The sequence below is a fragment of the Crocodylus siamensis genome, chromosome 1, assembly GCF_052110815.1.
Source record: "Crocodylus siamensis isolate JL-2025a chromosome 1, ASM5211081v1, whole genome shotgun sequence".
NCBI lineage: Eukaryota > Metazoa > Chordata > Crocodylia > Crocodylidae > Crocodylus > Crocodylus siamensis.
Window position 1 is genome coordinate 87,193,933 of NC_143395.1, and position 27,384 is coordinate 87,221,316.

Here is a 27,384-nt window from a genome sequence, read left to right on the forward strand (position 1 = left end):
TCCTTTTATTGTTAATTTTAATATGAATGACCAGCACTAAACACAGATATATCAGAGCCTTGTACACTGGTGTAACTATTTCTTATATGGCATTATTCTGTCTACACAGCATCTAGCATAATAGAGTCCGTGGATATGGCTAAAGGCTTTGTTTAGACATTCAGTTTCTCCTCGGAGAGTCACTGCTCTCAGGAAAAAACAAAGGGCGTGTTTGCACATGCTGGCATGTGCGCTTGCAGCAGCTCAAAAAGAAGCGATGCAAATTTGAGCCGGGGCTTTTTGCCTCAGCACACATGCCCAGACATGCACTTTGGTGTGTGGCAAATTGTGCCTCTTGGGGCAAAATAACCCTGCCTGGCTCCCCCCAGATCTGCAGCCAGGGGGAGCTAGAGCCAGCACCTGTTTTGGCCCCAGCAGTATAGAAACCTGCCCCATCAAGCAGCTCAGGGCTACTCCTCTCAGGAGCTTCTGGAGCCCGGCCAATTGGCATCTGGGGACAGTACCCCTTGTGCCAGCCAGACTACTGCAGCAGCATCCCAAATCCAGTTTTTAAAATACCCCAAAAATCCATGTTCTTCCACAATTAGAACAAAAGACCACTTGAGAGAGATCAGTTGGGCAATCTTAATTGATATATTTACAATATTAAAGCAATTTGGAAGCGTACCAGTGTCTCCATTATCATGATAAAATAAAACCTAAATATCTATATGTGTTGATGTGTGCTTTTGGTTTTCTTCTCACATGATGCGTGTGTGATGGGGGAGATGTGGGGTTTGCAGGAGTGGGGTGGGAATGGGTGTGGGGGAAGGCAGGTGTGTGTGTGGAGGGATGTGACTTGGTGTGTGAGTAGTTGTGGGGGGGTTGTGAGGGGGCTGCTCAGGAGTGGTGGGTCCCCTGGCCCCCCACAGGGTGAACCCCCCACAGCACATGGACTGCCCCTCCCTGGAGGGCCACAGCCCCCTCCCCACAAGATCACAGGCACCCTGCAGGGCCACCGTCCACCCCCCCACAGCGTCCCAGGCACCCCCCACCACAGGGTCCCAGGCATCCTGGAGGACCACAGTGCCCCACCCCCTCCTCCACAGGGTCCTGTGCAAATGCACCCTATCTGTGCGGCCTGGGCTGGATCAGGCCAGGTGGGGAGTGTTTTCCATGAAGCTCAGGCACGCCCCCTGCTCACCACCTCCTGACCCTGCATGGGCTGATATGCCCTGGGCCCCACACACCCCTAGGGATAGCTCTGGGGTGCCACACACCTGCTTCTCCACCTGGCAGCTGTGGTGCTGGCAGCAGCAGGCAAGTGGGGCTGTGGCTCTGCTGCAAGCAACAGTGGGTGGTAACAGTGCTGTGTGACCTGGGCTCCATAGATGCTGAACGGATCTGGCCCCACCACTCCCCATAGCCCCCCAACAACTCCCTCCACTCTCAACAGTCCCCTGCCACTCCTCACACCCAACCATACCCATAAACACCCCCCGCCCCAACATCTCTGACTTACCCTTGATAGCTCCAGGGCCAGCAGGAACACCACAGAGATGCTCTAGCCAGAAACAAGGCACAATCTAGGACCATGCTTTGGAGTGGTTTTTTTTTAACCCTGGTTTTTTGTTCCTGCACGTGCCTCTTGTAGCATCTCAAAGGGCTTTGAGACACTGTAGGATGCACATGCACGCTTGTGTGGATGTGCCCCAAGTGTACAGATGTTCAGGTTTTTTCTCCCAAAGTGAAAATGGCTGCTCCAGGAGAAAAATGACCTGGGAACACCTGGGGTTAAATCACTCCCAGAAAAGTCTCTCCTGGGACAGTAAATGTCTATACATGCTGTAAGACTTCTAGGTACTACAATAAGCAAAATAGTAATACCTCATATTCTAACAAAGGTAACCTCATATCTAAAAAAGGTAAAGGAAAAAGGTGAATTTCAAGCACATATTCTTCTAACAGCTATAAACAGTGAAAAGGACTTACAACTGACAGGTTAACCAATCTGTAATATACTGCTCTCCGTGATAACTACCGTATGCCTGATTAGAAAAAAAAAATTTAACAGCAGTTTATCAAAAATATTTCCAATCCTCTCATTTTAAACATGAATAGCAACACATTTGTTAAGTTATTCTACTTTAGAACTCACTTCTTAATGGTTCAGAACTTCCTGAAAAGTATAGTTCACTGAAGCTTCACAGTGCATGTGTGCGCACACATATTCTACAAGGATAGTGTGTGCCAGAGTGCTGGACTATGCATTTGTATTTGTATTTATTCACTTTAGAAAATGTAACTCATTTAGTTTCTACTCATCTATAAACCTCCCCCCCCAAAAAAAACAAAAAACCCACCTCATACAACAGAAAAGTTGTTTCATTAGTTGGATAAAACTCACTGATGCAGACAGAAAATAATTTTGATAATGTTCTCCCACTATACCCAGTGTTTTTATGCTGGTGCTGAACATAATGATGCAAGCAACTAAGTGTAATTGTACCAAATTATTGCTAGCAATTTGCATATGAAATACACACCTTTTACTGCCTCTAGTTGGCATTGTTCAACTAGATTATAAATAGTACAGCTGAAATGCTCAAACAGAAAACAGTTTATGATGGGCACATGCTATGAATAAAGAAATGCTCAGACACAATGTGCAAGTTGGAGAGATTTCATCAAAACTAGCCAAGAGGGAAAATGCTTCATTTCCTGATCATGCTCTGCTTTGCAGAAGCCAATCACATATAGAAAGCTTCACAGGGGAAGCCATCTAGAACACAGGTATTTATACCATAAATTGGGTCAAGGAGCAGGGTGGGGGGGAAGAAAAAAAAGTGATCTACCCAATCCCTAATTCTTTCAAGATTCCTGCTAATCAATTCTACCTAGCATCCCTTTTTATACTTGGACAGCATTCAATACAAATAGTTAAAGAAATATGAGTATTTTGTTTGGTAGACAGTATTTTGATGCAACATTTAGAAAGGGGCCACATAGTTGCAAGATATTGTCATTCTGCCCATAAAAAGTAATATGCTTTTTGATTTGCATCATTTTCATATTGAAGGTTTGGCCAAGCTCTTCTAGGAGGAAAAAAAAGATACTTCAGTAGCATGTTACTGATTGTCAAAGATTTCAATAATTATATTGCTGAGGAATGCAAGTTATTCTATATCTGTTTCATATTAAAACCATTTTCTTAACCATTTTTAAAAACCTCATACCAGAAACCAAAATGTTTCTGCTTCAATCAAGTCAGCAGTGTGCCCTTGTTGTCAAGGTGGCTAACGGCACACTGGGCTACATTGGTAGGTGTATTACCAGTAGGTCAATTTTTCCCCTGTTCCGCACTGGTGAGGCCACATCTGGAGTACTGTGTCCAGTTGTGGGCCCCCTACTACAGAAAGGATGTGGACAAATTGGAGAGAGTCCAGCAGAGGGCAACAAAAATGGTGAAGGGGTGGGGGACATGACTTATGAGGACAGGCTGAGGTAACTGGGCTTATTAGTCTAGAGAAGAGGAGACAGAGGGGATTTAATAGCAGCCTTCAGCTACCTGAAAGGGGTTTGAAAGAGAATGGAGCTAGACTATTCTCAGTGGTGGCAGATGACAAAACAAGGAGAAATGGTCTCAAGTTGCAGCAAGGGAAGTTTAGGTTAGATATTAGGAAGAATTTTCTCAGTAGGAGGGTAGTAAAGCACTGGAATGGGTTACCCAGAGAGGTGGTAGAAGATCCATCCTTGGAGGTTTTCAAAACCCAGCTAGACAAAACTTTGGCTGGGATGATCTAGCTGGGAATGGTCCTGTTTTGAGCAGGGGGTTGGACTAGATGACCTCCTGAGGTCCCTTCTATGATTCTATGAAAACACTAAATATAAACCAAGAAATGTAGTTGATTAAAATTACTTTTGGAACACTGCTGACACTTATTTAAGGACAACAAATCTAGAATAGTAATACAAGTTTATTCACTGTATGGTTACTGCATATAGACTCCATGAAAGTCTATCATACAGTTTTATACTTTTAAATGATGTTCCATGCACACATTTCAGTTTCTGTGGATATCATTCACCTAGTTCTGGGAAAGCAAGACAAAGGTGGTATGCTTCTTCTGGTGCTGTTTTGGAAAAAAGAAAAGGTGAAGCCACTTTTCTCCTATCATCCTAAACATTTGTAGAGGGGAAATCAGAAGATCATTAGATAAGAAGTGAAGAAATACAAATCTCAGTTTCAGCTGCTTATGAGAGAATAGGACTCTCTTACACATGGGGGAGCCAGAGTACTCCTTTGACTAAGATAAATTACAGCCAAAATCTCTCACATTTTCTAAGGGAGCACTGGGCAGGGTCAAGCAAAGCCATGAATGCCTAGACACGCAGACAAAGGTGATGGTATGAAAACTTTTCAATCACTTGCCTGATTGAATTGTTTTGTTGTAGTCTTCTCCATTTGCATGTTGCACTGACTACATACATGGGAGCTGTGTACTGCAGGAGCGGTTGTGGGGCTGAGCTTTAGGGCTGTGCGAAGCTTCAGTAGCTGATTTGATTTGGAGGAGATTTGGCCCGATACAGGGAACAAATCTCCGAATCTGAATAGAACTGGGAGATCCATTAAAAGGTCTGAATTATATTGGAAGCCTCTGAATTGATTTGGAGATTCAGGCGGTCCCCACTTGCTGCTGCAGGAAGCTGGACCTGGGCTCTGTACTGCTAAGTAGGGGATGGAGGACCATGGGGAGACCCCCACCTGGCCCAATCCCCTGCCAGCTCCCTCAGCTCCATCCCTCACCTCCGCTCTCCTAGCCCCTCCCCCATGGCTGCCCTGCCCAGCCCCAGCATCCCAGCACTTAAAAAAAAGAAAAAAAGAAAAAAAAAGAAAAAGAAGTCCCACACTCACCAGCTACAGCAGCAGTGATCAGAGCCTGTGGGGGCTTGTAGCAGAGCTCCCCCCCGCACACACAGTGTGGGGCAACAGAGATCACCACCACCCCTGCCTGGCACCAACGCGGCAGGTGTTGCATTGTGCAGGCGCAGTGTGGCTTGGCAGGGCGCCGCACACTGTCCTGGAGCTATGGCAGCTCCAGCAGTCACTCAGAACCTGGCAGCATTCGGCCCGAGCAGCCCCGGCTCCCAGACAGCCTGTGCAGCCCCACAGCACCCTGCCAAGCCGTGCTACACCCTTACAATGTGACAGCTCCCATGTGGGTACCAGGCGGGGGGGCCTGACCCCCGCTGGTCTGCGAGGGGGGAGGGGGCTCTGCCCCGAGTCCCCAGAGGCCCCAACTGCCACTGCTACAGCCAGTGAGTGCAGGACTTCAAAAAAAAAAAGAAGTGCCAGGATGCTAGGGCCGGGCGGGGGATGGGGCCCTGCTCGCCACTGCCGCCTGTTGGATTCAGAGGAGATTCGGCCCAATTTGGCAGCTGAATTTCTGAATCCGAACTGGCTGAATCAAATTGCCCAGTGATTTGAATCACTGAATTGAATCACTGTCCCTCCAAATCGGCCGAATCCAAAGCTGAATCGAATACCTGCTGCTTCGCACAGGCCTACTGACTTTCTTCTCGCTACATGGACAATGAGACCTCCCGCTGTGTGGACAGTGTGCTCCCCATTTCACCTCCTGCCATACTTCCCTGTCCCAGAGACCCTGGCCACCACAGCAAAAGCAATGGGGAAAGGGGGAGGGGCAGCTGGGTGACAAGTCACATATTAACCCCTTGCGAGCTAGATGCAGTCCATGGACTGCCAGTTGGACAGTCCTGTTCTAGATGATTTTGGAAGGAAAATAAGGCCAGTTACAGTACCAGATTTATTCACATGGAATAGCCTGTAACTGTTGGGTGGCTTACAGCTGGGGAAAAGATAAAGCAATGGTTTAGTTTAAAGTATGCATCAGATCCTACTGCAGAACTACTCCCAAGACAATTTGAATGTTCCTGTCTTTGAGCTGTCTGCTGACTGAGTCACTACAAGGCCTTTACTCTGTGTTTTTATTAGACACTAATGAAAAATAAAATGAGTTTGATACCTTACTTCTTTCTAAGCTTGCATTAACTAAGGAGCAAAGGCAGTAACTGGCAATCTGACTCAGTAGTTTGTCTCTTGACAAATCCAGGATAGCACAAATATATGCTAAATTTTGCATTTATGAGCATGCATGCAATCCTGCTTCCCCCCTCCCACAAAAAAAAAGTACCATTAGCATTGCATTGTATTCTGACTTCTTGGTTTAAACATAATTCAGGGGAAGACTTCTGAAATAGATTTACTCCCTTTTACTGATTTTAGGCACAGAAGTAGACCAAGGGTACATATGCAGCTGAGAGCTATGGCTAGTGTGTTTCAGAAATCAAATCAAGAAAAGAAGGAAACATATTAGCAGATAGATATCCTACTTTAACATCCATCTCAAAGGGTGAGGTTAGGGGGCAGAGAGAATCTGCAGTCCCCATCCTCCTCCCCCAGAAGTAGAAAAGAAGGGGGGGCTCCCAGCCTCCCCAAAGCAGTGTTATTTTATGGTTCCAATGGAATGATAACTTTCTAATTCTGTTAACTTCCATCTGAAGATATTACAGCATTTAACAAAACATTAATAAATTTTCACAACTTTCCCTTCCAGGAAGTATTATTTCCATTTTACAGATGGAGAAACATAAGCACAGACGTTACCTGGATCACACAGAGAAACTGTGGCCCAGTCAGTTTAACTACTAAGTTCGTATCTCCTGATTTAGTGTAACAAGTGCAGATTTCTGAGACAGACTCAGAGATAGCAGAGAGCAGAAAAAGCAGATGCAGAAATAAACAAACAGGGCCCCCAGTTCTGATACCAGGGTGCCTCCAGAAATTGAGGGTGAGGAAGGTGAACAGAGTAGAGGGCTTATATATCCACAGCTTTGCCCTTTCTTCATCTTTTGTTTCAACAACAGCTGCTCTTTCTACACAGTTCTCTGGTATTATGAAGTGTGGAAACTGACAAGGACAGCAAATGACTGAAATTTATTTTCTCTTCTTGGTCTCGAAATATAGCATATGGAGTACTTTGTTCCTATTCATTTATTATACAGCACCCAAAATGTGCTGGAGTGTTATGCTGCTCTGTACTGATCACACTAACCACACAAGGGATGATGCTGACTAGAGCAGTGGAGGAAACTATACTTCCTTGGTTCCCTATGGAAAAAGAATGACAATTTAAGAAGGAACTTAGGTGAGATGTGGGTGGGAAGAAAATATCAAAGAGAAAGATAGCAAAAATTAAAAAGCTTTTTAATTCTCAGCAGTGATTATTTTGGCCATGGGGATCATCAGCAAAACATTTTCCCTGTAATTCCAGTGTTGCTTTTAAAGGTCCAACCCCAAACAAAATGCCTACATTTTATAAAGGCATTGTTAGAAAAGCAATTCCTTTTCAGTACTTTGTCAAGGGCACAGACTATTTTAAGGAAGTCACATCATTCAACTACTAAAAGTACAATATTACTACTAGTTAGTTTTGCTGATTTGTCTTTGTAAGGAGTACTGAAAAAGTGGTACTTTTATTAAATCTGTAGTACTGATGCAAACCTAAAATATGGTAACTGTAGTCCATGCTTTAGTGTCATTAGTTGAAATGACTTAGCAACTCTGCACAGGCCTTACATTGCCATGAAGTATTAGTGGGCATAGGTCTAGTGCAAGGAAAAAACTAAAATATGACATTTGCAAATGTAATTTAAGACAAAAGTCTTATTTAATACACACCTGAAGAGCTAAGAATTAATCGAACTTTGGTAAGGTAGCAAGTGAGTCTAAGAACAAAATAAAATTATTTAAGAAACCAGTTCACCCTCAAAGGCATTGAACTTGTACTTGTATAAACCTGAACAAGCACACTGGTATTTTAAGTGTACGTCTATATTACATAGAGACAATGCTTTTATATATGTATAAGCTCCTTGTTTTCCATTTAGTTAAATGCAACATGCTGGTCCATGATAAAGAGGCTCTGTGACACCTTTTTTTTTTTTTTGGAAGAATTTAACAGAAATAACTCCACTTAGTGTTTGAGTGAGCCATGTAATGAAATCTGTTTGCTGTGCTAGCTGTCTCCAGATTGGGCTGTAATTACACCACAGAAGGAAGAAAGGTAGCTGAGTCTCAATCTAGATCATTTATGTAAACTCAGCCTTCTTGTCAACGATGTTCTCAAATTGCATGCATGCAAACCACAAAAATCATCTCCTATGAACAAAATAGAGACAGAGTCAAATTGCAGGCTTCTGATATACCTTATACTCTTTCTGTAATTGGACTTTAAAATTTGACACGCTAAGGTTAAAAAAACTTCATGTACTACACATTTATTCAGAAAAGTGAAAAACTGTACTCAGATAAATATTCCTCGTTCCTTTCTGCCAAAAGATTGATGCTGAACAGTACAAATGAACATTTATTTGACTTAAATAAAAAAGTGTCACATAAACCTAGGAAATTATTTTGTGTAGGATTGTCTTGAAACAAATTGCTTGATCTGAGGGAAAGATTATTTTCCTGAAAGAGTTGAAAAAATATCACTCTGAGCAAAAGCAAAATATTTTATACACACAGTATAAAACACAGGCAACCGCTTCTCTTAACAGAGCCAAATTAATATTTGATTAAATATTTTAAAGCTCCTACTTACCATGCTTGACACATTTTCTCAGCAAGTTTCTCAAATATTGAAAGCATTAGGCACAGAGTAATTTTACATTTAAATACATAAAAACAGTGTGAGGAGACATGACTGCATGTACACAGATAAAAGGATTTTTCCCTATTAATTCACTGAACTGTCCCTCGTGTTGATAAACTGGTACATTAATTCTTGACTTAAACAGCTCGCTCTTTCTTGGTGGCAGGTTTAGAAAGTGTTTCTCCTGACACCTGCAGCTTCATGCCCCCCTCTGTCCTCTCTAGTGCAGGAAAACCACAGGCCACCACACTGGCGCCATCCCTGGCTATGTCCAATCAATAAGGACTTATTTCCTGTCCATTTGCTGAGGTCACAGAAGCAAGTCTCATTAATTATTTCTACCGGTACAGCCTCAAGTGAGCTTCTGGCATGACAAGTGAAAACTGTTTGACCTTTTTTCCCTAATTTTGTTTGTAGCAGTTCCAAAATATGCATGTTCATTCAACGATGCGGTAAATGAAAAAAATATATTAAGCAACCAACGCATTTAGATCTTTAGCAGCACAGGTTATATATATTTCCCTTACCCCTAACCAGTACATGTCCAGTTATTTCCTGCAAATAAACAATAGTTTTTTTCTTGATTTTTTTTTAATTGTATGTCATGAAAATCTGGTCACAGCATAAACAATGTTTTCTAAAGCCGATCTGGCCTCAGAGGGAGGGAAGCGTTCCAGGGCCTCCAGTGCTCTGTTTCCATGGTAACGACATAGGTCAATAGCTGAAGTCACACCTTTGCCAGCCTTGATTGCTTCTTGCAACTGTTAGAAAACACATGCATAATAAAATCAGTTTTGACAATACTCAGTATACAATTATTTCTAAGATAACAGTAGGGATTCAGGATTTCTATTACCTTTTCATAAAGCAAAAAATAAAAAGGCAGCTATTGCAAATAATTCAAAAAGCTCTTATAATATTCTCCAATATAAAACTGCTTCACTTCAGCTCCTACTTACAATAGAACCCTGATCAATTGAAACTACACTACATCACTTTTACATAGCTCAAAAGGCTAAGCCTCCCAAGGATGCACGTAACAAAGGAGGAAGGTTTTTAAATATCTGGACATTTCATACCAAACCTCATCTAATAGCTTTTGTTCAGAAAGCTGAACTGACCTACCAACTAATCACTTATTTTCTTGTACTGGATATATAGCATCCAAATCGATTTAAAAGCGTACATTAAACATTTCGATTCTACATTTCTTGAAAGCAGACTACGGATGCACACTGCATATTTAAATTTATTACAGTGGAAAAAACGAATTTCCTCAGGAAAACAGAATTTAATAAGTTCTGTTTTCCTGAGGAAACGTGCTTTTCAAGCTCTTCAAGGTTTAATAACCTTATTTTACCATCAGCAACATCCATGCAAACTCACTGTACTCAGTAGGGATGGTGAATCTGAGTATATAGTACTGTTCAATACTGACTCATGTGAAGTGAAAAATGTTTCACAGAAGGGATTGGAAAGAAGCAGTCTTTTCCAGATGCATACTGTTTTCTGGCAAAAACTGGCAGGTGCAAGAACTGGGTAAGTTATAGGTTAAATTTCCTACAAAATAGTTTTCCATAGTATAAGTAAATGTAATTGTAAAGTGTCAAGCAACATTCATATGCTTTCAATGTCTTAACATTTTGTTGGAGCTCTCTAGAAGGTGGTTGTATTAAAACATATATATTTGAAGTCATTTTTGAAAGTAACAATACCCTCAGGACATCATTAGAAAGAAGTAAAGCAGTTAAAGATTCATTGTTATCGTTTGACTGTCCTAAAATTAGCCAGCCTTACTAGTGATCTCAGACTGACAGCCAGCTGAGTGAGAGACCAGCATCAAAGCCAGGTCTATTGGTCTTAAGTACCTGTACGTTTCCTAACCCTATAGTATCTGAAAGTCTTTCCATTTTTAATATATACTGTGTGATTTAATGGTAGTGTGTCTCTGTCACTGAGTCAGCCTATAAAACACAGAGCTCTTATTAAATATGGATAAATATTGCATTTTTTTACGCGTGTATAAAAGTTTTTTAAAAGAATGTTCCCTGCTGTGCATAAAACAACATGCTTCCCCAAAAGACTACTTTTATCCAATTATATACAGCAATATAACCCTAATGTGTCTACTTCAGATGATAAGAAAATATTTGGAAACCAAGACAGCATCATAAGAGTGATCCATTTTATAGGTAGTTTCATTTATATATAATGAATGACTTTTCTTATCTGAATACATGCTAAAGTGGATTCATTATCCATATTTGAGGATGAAAGCATATTATAGCACTTTAGTGTTCAAGTCCCAATTCATAAAAAATTTATCCTCTACTTAAATTAGAGATTTTTCATGCACCATGCTTTGTAAAAGAATTTCTCCTAAAGCATAAATGCACCATATGTACAGTTCATTCAACACCTTTCCAAAGTATGTATATGAGCTATCAATCCAAAACCAAGAAGGATAATCGAATTAGATGAGAAGAAGGCATTTCAACAAGGTGGAAGAGTTCTTCTGTTGACCCATCATATCAGCAAGTATCAGCACCTTGATGCAAATTCTGCTGATTTACTAAAGTCCATTAGTGCCACCTGAGGTATTTCAGATCTACAGGGATACATGGTGAAAGAAGAAACAGATACAGGTGTTGGGGGAGGAAAACCATTGAGATAATCATGATTAGAGTGAAAGCTCAGTTTGAACTTGTTTTTTTTGTCTTTGAGTTACCGATAAAGCCAAACCTCAGAAATGAGAGATTAGAAACTAATGCAAGGTCTGCATTTTGTGTTTAAGTCAAAGGCATACCACCTATAAATACATATACATACAGAGTCTCATGTATGAAATAATCTCAAAGCTGTTTAACAAGTTACACATACAGTTAACTTGTGAGAGACCAGCATCAAAGCCAGGTCATCATACCAGAGCAGACTGATTCATTACCAGATGTTCCAGAGGAAGGTGCAATATATCCCTTGAGTGGGAAATAACTGCATAACATGCCCATAAGGTAATCATCATCATCTTCACCCCATCAGCGAGAAGCTGCTATTCATCCCTGAAGAGGATTTATAATCCTAAAAACATTTTTAAAATCCAAGATCTATTTCAGGGGATGTCAACCAGGGGTACTTGAGAAGACCCTAGGGAGTACGCATGGGTGGGTGGGGACAGAGCGCTGCCATGCACCATCCTGGGCTGCTGCACAGGTGCTGTCTGCCCAAATGTGGGGGAACCTCACTCATGATGGCTGCTGCTGCTCTGCATTCGGCCACATGCCGCCATTCCCCACCCCCCCCAGTGTCTGGCCACTGGGAGTACACTGATCTTAAAAAGTTGAAAATCCCTGCTCTAATTATATCCACATACACAACAGAGCTTGGGGAATCAATTATATGTTGTGGCAACGAGTCTTATATACTAATCATGTTAAAAAACATCTTATTAGGTTTAAACACCTTTCTATTTCATTTGTACATTATGAATAAACACAATACAATGAGAAAGGGTAAATAAAAATACTTTTTACTTCTCAGCTCTATTCATTTGTTATACATATACATATATAGCTCTCTATATAAAATAAAAATCTTACTTTTCTCATTATACTGTGTATACATATGTGTGTGTATGTGTATGTGTGTACACACACACACACACACACACACACTCCTACTGTGTTTCCTCTCATTAGCTTTTTCTTGAAGACATGAGTCCCAAACTTTCTAATCTCTGCTCAAAGGAATCACTCCACCCACCAATGAAACAAAGCTATTCTTAGATTAACACTCATTACCTGTAACAGGCTATAGAAACATCAAAAACTCAAATTAGAAATTTGGCTTGGAAGTGTTATTGGATTAGGTTAAAACTATTAGATAGTTTATCAACTTCAGATAGATAAAATCATTATCCAAATTAAACCCTGAGAAAGTAGATTAGGGATATTAGCTTCTATGACCGGGGCAAAGGTGACCATGGAATTTTTAAAACCACAAGGCAGCATCTCATTCAACAAATAGCCCCATCAGTAGCACATTGCTTCTTTAAACCATACAGTGATATTGGTTAAAGCATCTGGAAGAGAAGGCTGCTACTTGCAGAATTTGCAAAAGTTGCTTTTCTTCAGTACGTCTTCAGAGGTATTGAAATACTGACCGGGTTTGACTGCTTTGTTTGAGATCTAATGAGATCCAAGGCTGCTACATGAAGCCGGCATACAAAGCAGTTTAAATAAAACATGCCTACATAAGATACATCTTTGTCCTGAATGTTCAGCAACACAGCACTGAAAGTAACTAGCCTGCAACACCTCACACTTTCCTACTATTCTCTTTTGTCCTATCTACCGAACACAGCCATATCCATATCCCCTTTTCCTGGCAGACCTCTTACCTTCTACTTCCTATTTGACTCCCAGTGCCATCTGTACTACCTTCCCAAGTTGTTCTCCACTCTTGGACTCCATGCTGGTTCTTCATGCATCCTCAGTCACCATTCTTAGTACTATTCATAGAAACAAAGGACCAGAAGGGACCTGTAAGATCATCAAGTCTGGTCCCCTACCATGGGCGGGAGGTAGCTGAACTCAAATGAGCTCAACGAGGTGCTTGTTCAGCCTCCTCTTGAAAACCTCCAAGGATGGCAACTGCACCACCTCTGCTCTGAGTGTGTTCCAGATTCTAGATACCCTTAAAGAAAATAAGTTTTTCCTTATGTCCAGCCTAAATTTTTCCTCAACTAGCTTGTGCCTATTGGGCCTCGTCCTCCCAAGGGGTGCCTTTCTGAAGTGTTTCTCCCCTAGATTTTGGTGTTCATGCCTGACATACTCATAGGCAGTTATCAAGTCGCCTCTCAGCTTTCTCTTACTCAGACTGAATAACTCCAGTTCCCTCTTAGGCCCCTGATCATACAGCTGGCCCTTCTCTGTACCCTTCCAAGCTTATCCACATCCTTCTTGAAATCTGACGCCCAGAACAGGACTCTACTCCAGCTGTGGTCTCACCAATGCCAAATTGGGGGGGGGGCGCGCTATGGTGCTCATGCCATAGCCCTGTGATCACCAACCAGTCTATCTTGATTGACTGGTTGATCACGGAGCCTCTGACAGTTGGATCTTGGTCTGCCAAAAGCTTTATGATGGGGAGCAGCAGGACACATGTGGCTGGGCTGAGCCACACCCCCGGCACCTAAGCCGGGCTGGGTGTGTGGGGTCAGAGCCCAGGTGGTTTGTCCATGAGGTGGGGGAGCAGGACAGGGCGAGCAGAGACAGGGGCTGTAGATCCTGGGGTGTCTTTTACTTACAAAAAGTGATCTTCACCATAAAAAGGTTGGAGACCACTGCCATAGTCCCTTCCAGTGCAAGGAAAACCAGAACAATGCAGGTCAAAAAGGTAAATTTGGATTATAAGCTGTTGTCAGGCAGGGGAGATTGAGAAGAGCAAGTCTCACAAATGTGGATTAACTCTGCCTTTCATCGACAAGGGCTGGATTTTTTTTGTAACCAAGATGATCCAAGACATATGTGAGAAGCAACAGTTTTTTGGTGATAGCTTTTACAGAGACAGCTGTATAATTTGGAGAAATGTTAGACAAGCTCTTGGCTAGAAAATGCTAATCCTCAGATCTGGGTATATAGTGGAAAGTGAATTTCATGTTCAAAGGGCACTGAAATGGCATGGAAATGGCAACTGTTTTTAGCTGCTACCAGATTTAACTGAACTTGAATCAATGACCAAGAGATTCAGATTCCACTCTCTGGACACAGAAGCCATCCAAGTCCTCCTTATAAACCTATTTATATGTTTCAATTAAGTCTTCGAAAAAGCAAAATTCATTGCATTAAAAATGTAGAAAATCTGTCAGTCATGTTGCCTAAAGCAAAGGAAACAGTGCTCCAGCAGTTACATTAGATTCCTCTGGGAATGTAAAGTTCATGCAAAAATTTTAAACATTTTTTTAAAAATTCACACATTATTTAAAACCATATTGCCATGAGAAAGATTGCTGGACTTTACAGAGCTGGAAAAATCTCAAACAGAAAAGTTGTAAATATCCCAGCGAACAAAATGATTACAAAAGATTTTGGCCTCAAGTATTTGCCCCAAAATAGTTCTTTTGTTACAGGCCATGAAAAATGTTAGCTAAGATGACAATTTTGGCCATCCAGATACCTGTGGTAGGGACAGACCTGTACTAAAAATTAGACGGCGGAAAAAGGCCATAGGGAGATGAGAAGATTTTGGGTTTTACTCTGTACAACACAGTACAGCATCATCACAGAAGGACTTCTGAATTAAAGTTTCACCAAAAAAGGAAACACTATTTGACTTTTTTTCCTTGCCAAACCCAGAGTTAATTAGGATCTTATGCATTTTCTTGAACAAAACTTTAGCAAACAAGTTCAGAGAAGATTCTGTAAAATATCTAAGGAAAATGATACTTTTATTATATTTCCTTTTCAAATCTGAGATCTTATCTCATGAGCTTTTTCACATCCTGAAATGAGCTAAAACATTGTCTGCTACTGAGATGTATGAGGCTGACTGAAATAAAACAAACTTAACTTGAACAGTGGTCAAGTGACCAACTAATGTATAAAATGTTTATAGTGTTCTGTGCCAGCTTTTCCAAATTTGTTTTCTCTGTAGTGGGAACATTGTGTTTTAATAAGCAGTGATTATTTAGATTACTAAAATGTTACCTTGAAATGGCGCCGATACATTTTATAGCTAACAGATGAACTCTTCCCCCACCCTCTCACTCACTTTTTAAGCACCTTGGAATGTTTCAACATTAAACTGTTACATATTCGATCTGTTTTTTTGTGGCTGGACACATGGTTAAGTTCTTCCTCCTCCTTCCTCCCCAGATGGGCTGGACAATCATTTATTTATTTTAAGTGCATCACTTCATAGTGCCATAAAATACTGTAATCTAAAGGTTTCCTTTGCCTTTCCTGGTAATACACAGAATGGGATGTCACTCAATTTTTGTATTGTAAAATAAAAATTTGAACAAAAATAAATGCAAATGCATCTTTACCTAAACTGATATCATTCCCTACATATAACATTCATATTGTGTTAAATTTGCATAATAATGTTTATTTCCTTTTTGTTTTCATCTCATGTTGACATAAATCAACCTTTTCTCTTAAACCTGGAAAAAAGATTATGGGCAGAGACCAAGTTTAGAAAATTCCAATCTTAAAAGGTAAAAGCTAAAGCACCTGAAAAAAAAGTGATGGTGGAATGGAGGCTGACAGTAGTCATTGATATTTCCACTTCAACACAATTAATCCTGCTTTTGAAGTTAAAATGTACTGGAAACAACAAATCAACCATATGCACTGAAAATGTGAAGATTCTTCATGGTTAAGAGTGACCCTCTCATTCTCTGTGCATCAATATATGGGCTGAAAAGCTTCATTAAGTAACTCTAGCACTGGGATGTTTAAAAAAGACAAACAGGAACTAAACAGTGGCTTTTCACAATGAATGCAATTTAAAAAAACCAGTACCACAAGGTGGTCTTATTATCGCGTATATGCTGTCAATCTAGCATTTATAGTAACAACATGGGACCTATTTGTATCTTAATGAAGCAAACAAACACCATGCTGGATTCTAATCCCACTGAAGCCTCTGGCAAACTCCCAATGCCTTCAATAGGAGGACAACAAATACAACTAATTGAGACTGGATATACTCAGAAAGCTTAGACAGATATTCTACTTTTTTTTTTTAAATCAAGCCAAGGACTGCTATCATAGGAACAGGCTTTTATAAAAATAAAGAATTCAAACAGTTACATCAACCTGCATCCAAAAACTTACAACCGTGACCCTAACAAAGAGGAAACTTGGCTTGATTTTACTTTTCTTTTGCTGCTGTTTAACAATGCTGACTTGATTTAAGATATCTACAAGTAGATCTTTTTTCAGGTTAACACATTATTTGATTAGAAAATCACAAGACAAACTAGTAGTAGTGGCCGCACCTATACTGGTGTGGTAATGAAAATTTTATCAGTCATAAGCTCTTGGTAGGAAAAACAATCCTCTATTGTTTCCTTTTTGGTGCTTTTTAGGAGTGAGAAAACAGGATACACTTTAACCCTATGGCACAAACTACAAAGATTCTTTGGTATTTAATTAAGTGGAACACTTGAAGTGGGACTACTATCCTTTACACCATGGGATTGTAAAACTGTTCTGGTAAGATGAATAACCTAATCATGATAGCCCATTCTGAATTTGGAGGAGATGAACTACTAGCGACAAAAAACCTGTAAAGAGCATTATGATGATAATAATAATAATAATAATTTTCCTGGTGCTATAATATCATAAAGTTCCTTCTAACTTTTGTACAGTACCTAGCACACCAGGTCTCAGCTGAGGTTTTCATAGGCACTGCAATAACACATAATAAACAACTTGCTCAATAAGGAAGCACTATTTTTTAAAGAGCTTTACAACTTACCTTGCATAATATGGACAGAATAAAGCTCAAAAAGACAATTCTACTGACAAACTGAAATAAGAAAAGACTTTCCCCAAGATTCACTGATCTGCTGTCTCCACCAGTGACACAAATGACATTTGCCTCAGTCTTATGGGTATTCTCTTTGCTACTTGAGGCATTTAGTACTAAAAAGACATGTGGCAACTTTTTCATCTCTGGAAGAGACTTTCAAACTATGTAATGATGGATCAATAATTTGTCTGGTTGTGGTAGCAATGGTGTAGTGAGAAGAGGGAAACAAAAAGACCAGGGGAAACAAAAAAGACCCAAGCTTTCAGACTGATGTAAGAAAATGGCTTCAGATATATTGACCTTAAATAAGCTTTCTGAAATATCAAAGTCCTTGTGCTAACAAGATTGATATATTGGGGGAAAAGAACAATTTTGCAGAATACAATGAGCTCATTGGAATGAAGAACTTGGACCCAATTAAATTAATGAAAAGCATTTCCCTTCCACATTCAGGTCAAAGCCCTGACTACATTTACTAGCATCCCTTGGATTCTCCTTCGGTCAGCAGAGACTTAAAGATACCATTTTAATACATCATGCATCAAAACTGCAAACCAAAATTCATGTATAAACAAGAATAAAAAAAAAAATATGTAGGCTGTTCTATGCCATGTAAAAAAAACACACTTCCTGACAAAATAGGCATGGTGAGTGGGTGGATCTCAATTTTACCTTCATTCATTATTTCTATTTGAAAATCATGTGAATATTCTTCAGAGGGCTACCTAAGCAAACAGAATAAACAGATCATAGGAATAAAATCGGAAAGGATTATTCACTCTATCAAAAAACAAATAGGATACCGAGTGTGTTGAAAGGGAAACTGACACTAAAATGATGCACCCTTTTGTACACACTACGGCCAATACAGACAACCCTCCCCTTAGAAAGATATATGAAAGACTGAAGAGGACACCAACAAATATAAATAAAAACTATGATGGGGCTCACCGTATGATGAGCACAGAACCAGGTTTCCATTTGCTGTGGAAAAACATGGATTTCCTCCTTTTAATGGAAAAAATAACGGATTTTCTCCTTTAAAGGAGAAAAATGTAGGAAGCCACAGCTTTCCCCCTTGCAGGTTCACACATGCATGTGGTAGCCAGGCAGCGGTGGAGAGAAGCTCCCACCGCTCCCTCCAGGTAAGCATGTGGGGCTGAGGAAGGGCAGAGGTGACACGTTAAGGGGGAGAGGGGGAAAGCCATGCATCAGGAGGCTGGGAGAGCACAGACAAGGTGGCAGGGAGGCCAAGGTGATGCTGCAGGCTAGGGGGGGTATTCTGTACCCACAGTGGGGCATGGGCTGCAGCTGGGCCCACAGTAGGGCCCAGGGTATAGCCAGGATGGACAAGCTCTGATGGAGCCAAATCCAAAGCCCAGTAGGCAGGACCAGGTGCAGGAAGGATGTGTTATGCTGCCATGGTGAAGCACAGCAGAAGTGGTGGCATGGAGTTGTGACCCCACCACTGTCAGGTGGCGCCTCACCTTGGTGACCACGGTGGCATGGCGCTCCCTCGTGCACTAGGTCCCACCTGCTGGGCTGTGGAGGTGGCTTCTACCTGGAGCTGGTTTAGTCTGGCTGCAGCCCCACTGTGGGTGCAGAAATCTTGGGGGAGCACCATGTTGCCTGTGCACCTCCCTCCTCCTCACACACCCACCCCATTCCCCACACACTAGAGGAATGGGGGCTGGGGGCAGCAGGTCAGGAGTAAACTGGCAGGGGCAGGGCATCAGCATATCAGGGCTCTTCAGCACCATAAAGCAGTGGGGGAGGGATGGGGGGTGGCAACAGCTGCAGCTGGACCCACATCCTGGTGAGTGAAAGAGGCAGAGGGAGCTCTAATTTTCCATAATTAAAAAACAAAAATGCCAAATGCCAAAATGTACAGGTATTTAGAATTTATTTTATTATAATGATTGAGGCACTGGTAATTGCTTTAAGATTGTAAATATATCAATAAAACATTGTGTTCGATTGACATCCATCTATATAGTGGCATTTAATTTTAATCGTGGAAAAACCTGGATTTGCGGGGGGGGGTAAATCAGAACATTTTGGAATTTTTCCCCTAAAAATTACAAATTCTCTGATTTAAAAACAGAGAAAACCAGGATACCTGGTGATGAGATTTCAGAAGCTAAGATTATTCAAACTCAGAGGAGACGGGTCTTGACTGAAGTAAAATAAGCTTAAGCAATGCAAGTCCTTGCTTTTCCTAAGTCCAATAATACAAAAACAGGTTAACAAACCTAAGGGCAATAAAGGGGGGAAAAAAGTACAATTTTGTACTGTAAATAGTCAACTTTGAAATTCACTGTTACAGTGAGTCATATATTGAGTCATATATTATGGTTGGATTTACAAAAATATTGGATAATTTCATTATCACTACTGCATTTGTAACATCTGCAGCTACGCATGCCATGTTAACACAAGACTAATCAAATCTCATGCCTCCAGGTTAAAGCAAGCACCTGGAAGTTTAAGATTTAAGAAGGTATTTCCTTTTCCTCCTACTCAAAGGGATATTGTTATTTGGCTAGATGCATTACAGGTTTCTTCACTTTCCTTGGAAGCATTAGGCATTTGCAATTGCTGAAATCAAAATGCTGGAATATAGTTAAAACCATTTGAAACAGTATGGCAAATTTTATGTTCTTGACAATTGATTTCTGCAGTAATATGACTGGGGGAGGAGGAGAGCAATTGATCCTATCCAGCCCCAGGCCCATCCACCCAGCCTCCGTCCATTGCCGGAGGCACCAGACAGAGCAAGTGGGTGGGGTCTCCATGAAGACCAATCCAGGGCTCCTGCAGGAAGGGCGTGCTCAGCTGTGCAGGAACGGTGTTCAGGAGTAGGACAGGCATGCAGGGATGGGATCACAGGGTGGTGACAGCATGGGGCCAGGGCCTGGGACCAAGCTTTGATCCAGGCCCTGAATTTCCCTGCAACAAGCACCGGTTCCACTGCCCTGCAGTCCCTACCCCAGCTCTGATCTCACCTGTCTGTCCTGCTCCCAGATGCCTCTTCCCACCCGCCCACAGCTCCATCCTATTTGCTCAGCTGAGCATGCCCTGCCCATGGGGGTCCTGGGCTGGTCTCCATAGAGACTCCACCCACATACATGCTCCATCCAGCATTCCTGGCAGTGGGTGTGGGGTGGAAGGGCTGGGATATCTGGGTAGTGGGTTTAGAGGCAGAGACACTGTCAGCAGCAGACAGGCAAAGTTAGTCACCACTGCGGGGAATGCCAGGAAGCCAAGTCCAGCTGCTGCACTGGCCCACCCGGCTGCATGCCTGGGGGCAACAGGTTCAGCTGCACATATGCATCATGGCCTGGGCTGCTCTCCATGCCTGTGCTGGGTGGGGCCGAGGGACCACCACAGACTAGACAGAATCAACAGACCAGTCAAATATCCAACCCTAATTTTAAGTAATAGTAACCAAAAGAGACAGTCTAATCTTTAGCTGGTCAAAGTACAGGAAAATTTCGAGGCTTTACTAAGGAATACCAACACATTTATTTATTTATTATGTACACAATAGCTGTAGTAAACTAAAGTTTTCATGAGCTTGCTAATTTCCTATCAGTTCTAGGAGCAATCAGTCTTAAACAGTAAAGCCATTCATATTCTAACTAAATACAAAATGGAAATTAAAAAAACCCAACACCAGAATTTCTTCACAGGTAAATGATTGAGAACTATTTCCTAGATGTGAATAGCAGGATTCTCATGATCTAGCTATGACTAAACGTTATCAGTTTCTTTTATACTTTAAGATTGATATGGAGAGAGCCAGATTTTTTTCATTTTATCACTTAATCAAGTTTAATCCAAGCCAGTAGTGACCAAGGAGTTAATATTTTATGATTCTTCAGTGCAGATATGAAATGTGTATGCATATTCTTATAATATATCAACATACAGCCATGTCGTCAGTCAATGTGCATACCAAGTAATACAAGGTTGAGGTACAACAAAGGAAAAAGAAGCATTTACATTTTTGAAACTTTAAAAGCAATTTTTAAACAAGGATAAACTATACTCTTAAAAGTAACTGCTCTCTCCTTAATCTGCTTAACCCTTGGAATGACCCATTGGAATGACATGCACATACAGAGTCATCATTTCCCACCCTGCCTGCTTCATATATATGCAAACAGTTATTAATACATAAGAAAAGCTTGCTTTCTTACATCTTCAGAAGAACATTGTGTGTATCCCAAGAAAAAACTAACAGAGCAAAGGCAAGACATGCTAGAATGCAAAACACCCTGAATTTTGTCCCAAGGTTACATAGAAAAGTGCACGCATTTTGTACAATTTGTGTACATTTTTTTATATTCAACAAGTGTTTTTTGCCTATTTTTTTCTTGGTCAATGGCTACTAATGCCAGACCCAGAACACTCCTGCTTAACCCTTAAATTCCCAATTTCCCATTGTAGCTGGCTGTGCTGACCCTGACAGCTAGAGTCAAGCAACGGGAATTTCACAACTTCCTGTTCCTTGATTCTGGCCACACGTGACTGGTAGGCAGGGTAGGGGGGGAGGGGGGCATGTGCCCCACCCCCACCTGAGACTGGCCCCCGACTCAGCACCACTCAGGATGGGGCAGTTTTTTTGCTGCACAGGCCAGTGGTGTGTTGGAAGTGGTTTGGGGAAGCATTAAGCCGCAGCACAGAAGTTTAGGGATAGATATGGGGCTTTTGGCCCACCCCCAGGCCTGCCCCCAAATTGTGCCCCCCCCACAACTCAGGAAGCACGAGTCACCCCTGATTCTGTTCCTTTTATACATCACACTTTCTTCTCTGACCACAATCAGAGCCAATCACAGCAGGAAAGAGGAGTAGTGGGTACAGACTGATCCCTAGAAGGGCTAGGTTCAAGGAAGAGAAAACAACATGCAGCTGGTGCAAGGTACGATACAGACAGGAAGAAGCAATTCATGAAGCTCAAGCCAGCTGAGGATGACCCATAGGACTAACACCAAATAATAGTGTATACAATTTAATTTCGTCTCCACAAACTTCTAATCTAATATATTCAGGAATAAAAAGCTTGGCACTTCCACTGAAGTACAGGATGAGAAATGAAGGTAACAGTAATTGAGGGGGACTAAATATGATACTTAAGGCACAGCTCTATCAGCAAATTTCTGCAAAATTATATCATAGGGGGCAAACTGACAGCACAACAGCTACTATGTGGCAACAGCCCAGGTATATGTTCCTACTCCATGGTAAATGCAAGGTACTTTACCCCTGAATGAGCAGGACAAGATGCCTCATATTTACCATGCACACAGGCACTTACCACGAAGTGGTTAGCACTCTGCAAATTAACATCCTTCCTTACTTTGTTCATATCCTTAGTGTAAAAGTTTAATATAATTTGCTCCCTATATGAAGAAATTAATTTGGAATACCAAGGCGTACCATCACAGAGAGAATACAGGACTAGATAGATCAGTGATCTAATCTGATAACAGCTTCCAAGTGATGAGATTGTTATAAAACTTAAAATGTCTCAGATAAATATTTGACTATAATAAAGAAGAGTAATCTCAACTACCTGAAAAAACCCAAAAAAGTAATACAGAACAAATATAAGAAGCCTTACTGTAATTTACCAACCTTCATGTAGTCCAGTATACTCCCTGCACCTTGCGCCTTGAGACATAAAAAAGAAAAATTAAATGTAAAATGGTATCTATTCTAGATCACTCCTGTGGAAATAAAAACAAATAAGAATTAACGGTATATTTGAAATAGTATTTTAAAAACAATCAACTTGCTCTAGAACCTGAATTTTACTAGCTGACAGTCTCAGCACAGAGATCTCTAAAGAAGACAGCTGTATCTCTGGGTCCCTAAAATATTTTAAAACAGTAATATCATACAAAAAAATCTGTTGCTCAAATAGACCGAAAATTGGAGACCCTGGGTACAAGTTTACTTCAGTCAACTAACAAAGGAATTAGAGTTAACAAACAAAATCAATAATAGTTTCAAAAGACAGAGAACTAAGCCCATACAGTAACAGCTTTTGTGGGTATAGAGGGGAAGTTTATAGACTTCTTTTAAAGAGATTATGCCAATGAGAATGTCAAAGCTGCAAACCTCAAATTTAGACCTAACCAGCTGTGTTTTGGTTTGGAATGACATGTGCACATACAGTCTCTTTTCCCTCCCTGCCTGCTTCATGTATATGCAACCAGTTATTAAAACATAAGAAAAGCTTGCTTTCTTACATCTTCAGAAGCACATTGTGTGTATCCCAAGAAAAAACTAACAGAGCGAAGGCAAGACATGCTAGAATGCAAAACACCCTGAATTTTGTCCCAAGGTTACATAGAAAAGTGCACACATTTTGTACAATTTGTGTACATTTTTTATATTCAACAAGTGTTTTTTGCCTATTTTTTTCTTGGTCAATGGCTACTAATGCCAGACCAAGAACACTCCTGTTCATCCACCCTGAAACTTCTTCCCATACCTAAACTCAGCAGTATCATTAACCACACTATGCCACTAACAGCTCCTACCACATGACTATAAAGGAAAGATTTCCTGGCCTTTAGCCTAGTCTAGGAAAGGCCACAAGCCCCAGGAGTCCTGGAATTCTTCCTCCTACCCAAAGGATATACAATAGAATCACTCCCTCACAAACTACTCCAGGGAGCAGATTGCTGCTACAGATAGAGCAGCCAAAAGGGCAAGTATGGTAACTGTCTAAGGAGAAGAATTGAGTGCTGAATTGGGGAAAAGAAGTGGTGACTACACTTTTGAAGAAACGCTGCTAAGAGTCCACAGGTTTGGAAAAAAAGTACTAATTTTTGTAGAAGGGTGTGAAGAGGAGAGGAAAAAAGTCAGCCTGTCAATAAACTGAGGAGAGATTCAAGTGAAAGAGAAGCAGGAAGAGAAGGAGAATTGAAGATAACTGGATTAATTTTTAATTATAGGGAGAAGAAGAGAGAGCTGATCTTCATTGTCATCCTTCAGATCCCTCTTTAAAATTTTCCTTTGCCATGATGCCTACAAAAGGAAACTGGGGACACTGGGATGCAACTCCCATGAGCCCCCAGGTGCCCCACTGGCTGCAGGGGACTACTGCAGGCTGGATCCAATCTCTTCACAGGCTGGATCTAGCAAGCCATAGATTGTTGATCCCTGCTTGAGAAGATCTTTCATTTGGTATAATGGCACCTAGTGGAAATACAAACTGCTTGCCTGAAAAAAAAAATACTACTCTGTTTTCTTTCAGTTAGAATTTCTATAGTGCTTCTACAATGTCCCTTTTGGTGTAAAAAGAATTATCAAGTGGACAGACAGCAGTGCTGAAATTCTGCAACCTATTCTGGATTCTGTATAAGAGAAATTGAAATTAGAAGAGGATCACAGGATCACAACACAATCTATGAAAGCTTCTGAAAACACATTCATCCAATCCTTATGCACTCAAAACATTTACTACTCTTGTGCTGAGGTTATAGAAGTTCAAGATTCTTTAGTCAGCCATTTGCTATATTACCATTCTCTGATTTTAAAATTAGGGAGCTTCCCCTTTGGATAGAAAAATTGTATTTCTTGCACATAGCACACCCCCAAATATAAACACACACCCTATCTTTGGAAGGCCCCAAGAAGGAAAAAAAAATCTTATTATGAGTAAGCACTAGAGATCTAATGTGTCCAGGGCTTGGGGCCCATGTGCCAGGGCTTGATCCAGCACACTGACTCTAGGACTAATGTAGCAGGGCTAATACAGCATGCTGGCACAGGGGTTCAGCAGTGGAGCTATTAGCTGGCTCTGGAGCCCCATGCACTGGTCTGATTTGGTGTAGCTGGAGAGGGAAGCTCCCCAGGGGTTTGGACATTTGCAGCAGCAAGTGGGGAGGGAAGGAAGGAGCAGTGGCAGCATTAATTTCAGTGGCTCCCAGAGCCAAAGCAGTTGGCCCCCTCCCCCAATTTTCTGGACTCATTGGGACCCTTTTCTTTGCACAATGTGCACTCCACTTTTCCCCAGCTGACTTAAGGGCAAGGGTGCAGTTTATATGCAAGAAAATATAGTAATACATTTCTTCCTTCACAAAAGCAAGGTTACATTCTCTAATGAGACTGTGTCTGACATTCCTCATTACTGGGATGATAACTTTTGCCAGAAACATATAAAGGCAAACTCTGAACCATAGTCAGGCATGCAGAAATACCCATAACCCCCATCTCCTTAGCCTATGCCCTTCAGCACTGCCTTTAAATTAGGGAGCAGAATAGATAGCAGCAGAGATCACATTCTGAGTGAACATTTCTACATGGAACTTGCTTTTAAATTTATGGCAGGGCTCTCTCTCATCTCTGGAATTGCTTCTCAGGACTAATTTATGTAGCAATTTTACTTTGTTTCTGATCAAATAGGTGTTACTTAATTTCTGTGTCCATAGATCATTCAATTTACAGACACCAAGAAGTCATCACAAAGAAGAACAAAGTATAGGAGACAGGTAGGCAAGGTTCTTTGAGTAGATGTGACATCTTTTATTAGACCAACTGAGTAGTTGGAATTAAGTTCTTAGCAAGCTTTCGGGCACAGTCACCCTTCTTCAGGAAACAGGAGTCTCTGCTATTCTGAGACTCCATGAAAAGAGAGAAGCTAGAAGTGTGGCAGGATGTCAGTGAGAATGTAATCCTTCCTAATCAACAGCAGTAAAATGTTTCCACCACAAGACATCATTCATTACCAAAAATCTTCCTACCAGAAGTACCCACACAACTAATGGAAGAGCTCCTACGTATGTTTCCTAAGACTGTTTAGATGAGAGGAATCTGCCTGACTGAGGTACTGAGGTAAAGTCACTACATTATATACTTAGTCTTGGTCTTTTGGGTGGTCTTCTTGCATCATTACTAATATATACTGCAGTAGCATATAGAAAACCCATTCATAGACCCCAACCCTTCTGTGTTACATAATATAAATACATGGAAGTAAGCAGTACAGTCATCTTCTCCCATTACCTTACCCTGTTAAGGAATTACTAGAAGGGAAGAGGGAGCTGCATTCAAAGAGCTGAGAGAATCTTCAATGGGAGGCAAATAAACACAATGGGGAGGGCAGTTTTGTCTGTATATATGACCTTTACCTACGCATTGCAACATTATCTCTATGAAGAGACATATGTAACACTGATAAACTGTAACCTTCCAGAGCCTGGAAGAAAATGAATGATAAAATTAAAATGTATGGAAAAACTGATATTTATAATTACCTCTCTAATCTGCTTAATCCATGCCTCCCTTCCAAGGAACTCCTGATGCAGAACTGCAGGAGCAGAATTTAAACTGAAGGTCACAGAGTCAGTAGAATTTCCTTTAATAAATGGCTGAAGGTCCAGGTGTATCTAAAAGGGAGGATCAAAACATTTTTGTTGAATTAACAGAGAGCCCCAGGACCACATAGCCCATAAGCCAGTTCCAATTCCAAGTCATCGGCCCTATTCCTAAACTGTCACCTGCAGTTTTGATGGATGTACTTCACCTCCATCCCCTGAGTTTCACCTCCACAGTGGAGAGGAATGGGGTTGTTCAGAGGCTACAGAGACAAACAGACAAAAGGAGGGTTTGCTCCAGTGGGGAATGGGGCTGGAACAATTGGGAGTAGCTGGTGAAGGCAGGGTTGTTGGTATAAGAAAGTGAGCAGTCATGGGAAGGATGCTGTGTTTCACAGCTGTGGATGGTAGAAGCATATATTCCGTTTTTCTGGAGCTGATGCAATATTTCATTTCTGACATACTGAATATTTTATAAACAGTGACTGCATAAAAATCAGATCATTATACACACTGTTTACATCAGATAATTATGCATTAATTAATTTTAAAGCATTTGTAAAACATTAATGCTCTGTAACTACACTAGCGGTGTTTTACTGGTGTAGGATACCACCAGTAAATTACCTTGGCAGTCTCCCCTTAGTGTGAATGGTTATACCAGCAAAGCTTGATTTTGACAGATGTAGTAAAACCACTCTCCTTGCCCAAGTGAAACAAACTCTTTTGCAACCCTGACCTGCCAGAAAAAGGTCAATAGTGTAGTCTGGCCTGAGATAAAGAAGACCAAACAGAAG

The 27,384-nt window shown here is 41.1% G+C and overlaps 1 protein-coding gene across 2 annotated transcripts in view; it reads right to left on the reverse strand.

The window, feature by feature from the left end:
* Positions 1 to 8,249: 8,249 nt before the first annotated feature.
* PDSS2 (decaprenyl diphosphate synthase subunit 2) overlaps positions 8,250 to 27,384 on the reverse strand; it is a 193,191-nt gene continuing 174,056 nt past the window's right edge. Inside the window, exons 6-8 of one of the 2 annotated variants that reach the window (XM_090037571.1) lie at positions 26,528 to 26,659; positions 22,882 to 22,931; positions 8,250 to 9,475 (exon numbers count right to left, since the gene is read on the reverse strand). In XM_090037571.1, coding sequence (XP_089893697.1) covers positions 9,442 to 9,475; positions 22,882 to 22,931; positions 26,528 to 26,659 — 216 coding nt within the window. In that variant the 3' untranslated portion in view covers positions 8,250 to 9,441. The remainder of the gene's footprint in view (positions 9,476 to 22,881; positions 22,932 to 26,527; positions 26,660 to 27,384) is intronic. The other variant, XM_090037561.1, reaches the window with a different exon arrangement.